Source organism: Electrona antarctica, assembly GCF_951216825.1.
Source record: "Electrona antarctica genome assembly, chromosome: 13".
Lineage (NCBI taxonomy): Eukaryota > Metazoa > Chordata > Actinopteri > Myctophiformes > Myctophidae > Electrona > Electrona antarctica.
In genome coordinates, this window is record NC_136794.1 from 4,812,793 (window position 1) to 4,817,438 (window position 4,646).

Here is a 4,646-nt window from a genome sequence, read left to right on the forward strand (position 1 = left end):
ACACACACAAGTAGAGAGAGAGTCTGTCCATGTTTTCTCACGCACACGCACGTGCACACACACAAGTAGAGAGAGTGTCTGTCCATGTTTTCTCATACACTTGGCTTTGAAGGGGTCAAGCACGGGTCTACTCTCTGTTAAGGGCTCAGTACAATCAGCACGAGCGCCACCGTATATAGTGACTCAATTGAAAACGGAGGCAATTCCCTTCCAAGCGCCACATCACATTTGATTTATAGCCTATCGCAACCAACGCCGCAATGTGGCCCTATTGAGGCCAGAGGGAAACTCGGGGACCGTTATGACAATGGCAGCGTGCCAGTTTTCATGTCCTGTTTTCATTCAACAATGTGTGTAAACGGCGGGCCTGTAGTTTGTGCACGCGTGTGTGTTTATGTGTACACTGTGTGTGGTGAGCATATTCATTAAGACAACGTCAACGATGAATCATCCCCACCAACAGATATTGTATCGTAGCGCTAGAAGAAAGTCACTTTGGATCTAAACAAAAATAAAGATGTTGTCTAGCAGTCACTCGTTGCCTCGTACTCATGCAATATTTATCTAACGCTTCGAGCACGGTGTTTATTCATGATGCCGGGAGCTTGCGTTACATGCCGTCGTAGTGTGCACACAGCCGGGCACGCACGCACGCACACACAATACATGCCGTCGTAGTGCACACACACACACACACACACACACACACGCACGCACGCACGCACGCACACACACAATACATGGCGTCTGAGTTCTCTGGGATAAAGCGGGAACTATGCAAAACATCTATAATGCTAATAACCCTGTCCTACCCCTCGACGGAGAGGTGCGTGGCGGATGCTGTGGACCTGGCGCTGCTACCTCTGTAATTGAATTCCGTCTCCTGAATTTCTATTAGCGTCGGGACGGGGCTGAGCTCTCTCTCTCTCTCTCTCTCGCTCTCTCTCTCTCTCTCTCTCTCTCTCTCTCTCTCTCTCTCTCTCTGCGAGGACCTCTGTCTCATTCTCCCTCTCTCTCCTTCTCTCACTCCCACCCCCTCCTACCAATCTCTCTCTCTCTCTCTCTCCCTTTACCTCCCTCTGTCCGTCAGTCAGTCCGTCCCTCCCTTTCTTCCTATTTCCCCCCCCCCTCACACTCCTCCCACTCATTTGGAACCCTCTCCTGTACTGTATGGGTCCCGTCCCATCTCTCACCGAGTTTGTTCCGTCTCTCCCGCAGTCGCCCAGTCGCACGCACACACACACACACACACACACACACACACACACACACACACACTTAACAGCTGCCCAGTGTCGATGAGTGAAGTGTGTAGTGGGCGATCAGACATGACTAAAAAAACCCTTGGGTTGGTGTTCTACACCCCTTTTTGATTTATAATGTCAGGGCTTGGTATGATGGCTGTTAAACCCCTCCACGCCATTACGAGGTGAGAACCTCGTAATGGCGCCTGGTCAATGGCCCCATTAACCCATTTAAGGACCGAGACCTACTACTATTCTACAAAAATGTCTTCTATAAATCATGACGGTTTTCTGAAAAAACCTGTTTCTATATCGGTGTTTCTCTAAACAACTATTTCATGTCAAGGACTCCAAAACAATTACCTGTAATTGACCCCCATCTGAACATAATTATGCTGTTCCAGGGACCTCCTAACCTGACTCCGCCAGATCGGGCAGCAGAGAGTACACTGGGTTCCCCCCTCATGCTCCCATCTGGGAACTCTCAGGCAGACTTGATGCCCGGCCACAAAACGGCCTGGCCAATCAGCAGCAGCTAGAGGCGGGATAGCTGCCCCATCTGGCGGAGTCAGGTTAGGGACCTCCCCCCGGAAGCAAATATTTGAGTTAAAAACGTTCGTTCTGAAAGAATGTATATATTCAAAGATTTGCGCCACATTTTTCACCGTTTTTCAAAAATAGCAGACCTACAAGCTCGTAGCCCGGCACTCGGTGCCGCGCTACGAGCTTGTAGATCTGCTATTTTCAACAGCTAAAGTATAACATAATGCTGAAAACACCGAAAAGGGGTTCCTCTCCTAAATGGGTTTAAGGTGCAGAAGTTGTCGCGTCCCCCGCCCCCCCCCCCTCCCACCGCCCCCCCAGTCTTAAAAAAATAAGAATTAAAAACATGTCGAACTATGGTAGCAGGTGGTAAGAAACCTAGTTACGGTAATTACGGCAGTTTATTTTTGAAGCCCTGATTAGTTCGAGACGACGGCAGAGAGAACACGTAATGTTCCAGAGAGGGATCAAATTGTTCAATTTAAAGGCACTCCGTGTTGGTTTTGTGTAGGTCATTTCCTTTTTTTGGCCAGTTTTTACATGAGCGGAAAGGGAGAAAAAAAAAAGCCCTGAAGCTGTGTTGTGCATTCATTAAGTTTGTGTCATTAGTGACTCCATAACGCTATGTTTATTTAAGTCATTCTGGACGGGAACCCCTGTTGGTGTTTTAAGCATTATGTTACACTTTAGCTATAGAAAAATAGCAGATCTACAAGCTCGTAGTGCGGCACCGAGTGCCGCACTACGAGCTAGTAGGTCTGCTATTTTTCGCGGAAAATGTGGCGCAAATCTTTGAATATATATTCTTTCACAGCAAACGTTTTTTAACTGAAATCTTTGCTTCTGGGAGGGGGGTTCCTGGAATAAGATATTTTCAGATGGGGGTCGGTGGCCAGTTACATATAATTTTGGGGGTCTTTGACATGAAATATTGAGCACCACTGACATAGAAACATAGGGTTTTTCAAAAAACTGTCATGATTTTAGAAGACTTTTTTATTTTATTTCGACGTCAGGCCTAAATGGGTTAACTTCATATGTAATCCTGCAGGGTGCGGACACTGTAAGAAGATGAAGCCGGAGTACGACGAAGCCGCCGAGACGCTCAACAAGGACGCAAACGTAAGTCCTTACCCGACTGTGTGCGGTGGTGCGTGCACGTCGTCAGTGTTGATTTCGTCGACTAATACTATAGACGAAACATATTCGTCGACTTTTTTCACTGCACGAGAACTAAACGGAAACTAAATGAAAACTAAGCTATGATGGCTAAAACTAAATATATCGACAATTTCGTCAACAAATAAAAACTAGACTAAAATGTTAGGAAGGGACTAGTGGACAAGAGATCCAGTATAAGTCATTTTACACTTGGTTGCATGCTGAAAATAGCAGATCTACGCTGCGACGCGGTGTGAGCTTGTAGATCGGCTATTTTCAGCAAGTGTAAAATCAGTCATTACGACGGCATCAAGGCCCGCCTGAATACATTTCAGTCGACTAAATCAACTGTAGATTTAGTAGACTAAAGTCTTATGATATTTAGTCGACTAAAACTAGACTAACACTAAAACATTCCAGGTGACTAAAATGTGACTAAAACTGAAATCTAAATTTGCTGCCAAAAACAACACTGGTGTACGTATAATGAGTGATTTTGTGCATGTGTTGTACAATGTACTGTACATTCACATGCATGCATCGCTCATTATTGTTCTATTGTTGTGGAACTACCTCGCATAAGTTGCATAAATTGCTCGATTCAGTATTTAGACATTTGATATTAATTTTAGCTTGCCCTTCCCATATGAACCCATTGTAACTTCAACCTCCATTTTAACCATGATAGATTCATCGAAAGGACCCAATCTTTTTTTTCTGGTGACTTGATACTGCCCTAATACGTGAGTGGGCGTGTTTTTCATTTTTTTTTTCATTTACTGTTTTCATTTTTTTTTAATAAGGGCAGTATCAGTCACCAGAAAAAAAGATGGGTGTTTTCGATGAATCTATCACGGTTAAAATGGAGTTTTGGGGTTTTGGTTTTTTTTTATAGGAAGGGGGCGGGGCAGCTAAAATTAATATCAAATGTAACCAAACTTGACACACAGTAAGTCATTGGATTTTTTTTTGTATTATTTTTTGTGTCGTATGCAAGCAGAGAATCATAGCTTCAAATTGACATATTGGTTGTTCAGTTTGACCCGCTTCTGTGGTCTCTAACATTACACCAGCTACATGTTTAAGCATTTATTACATATTTACATCTTACATTTCAGCTCTGCCATTTATTTCAGACATGCTCTAGTATGTGAAGAGTCTGCCTGTGCTATTAACTCATTTTGGATAAAAAACAAACAAACAAAAACAGTAAAAACTCTGTATCAAAAAGAGTCACAAATATCTAAATACTTAAAGCTGCTATAAGCAATAATAATTATGCCAAAAAGACAGCCAGCAATGGGTAGAACGCTCCCCCAAAAAAATAGTCTCTGACACATCTAGGGGCCGCAATCTGCATTCAAAGATTTTCCTAGAAGCTTTGTCATTTATTCGACCAATGACAAAGCTTTTAGGAACATCTTTGAACGCAGATTGCGGCCCCTAGATGTGTCACAGAGACTACATTTTTTTGGGGGGGGGAGCGTTCTACCCATTGCTGGCTGTCTGAATACCAAAAAAAAAAAAGGTTTTGGGCGGGAACCCCTTTTGGTGTTAGCATTATGTTATGCTTTAGCTATTGAAAAATAGCAGATCTACAAGCTCATAGCGCGCCACCGAGTGGCGCGCTTTGAGCTTGTAGGTCTGCTATTTTTGAAAAATCGAAGAACGACTGACATAGAAACATATCTTTTTCAG

The 4,646-nt window shown here is 43.8% G+C and overlaps 1 protein-coding gene across 1 annotated transcript in view; it reads left to right on the forward strand.

The window, feature by feature from the left end:
- pdia5 (protein disulfide isomerase family A, member 5) overlaps nucleotides 1-4,646 on the forward strand; it is a 99,535-nt gene that overhangs the window by 58,859 nt on the left and 36,030 nt on the right. The window contains exon 12 of the mRNA XM_079518760.1: nucleotides 2,839-2,909. Within this exon, the coding sequence (XP_079374886.1) occupies nucleotides 2,839-2,909 (71 nt within the window). The remainder of the gene's footprint in view (nucleotides 1-2,838; nucleotides 2,910-4,646) is intronic.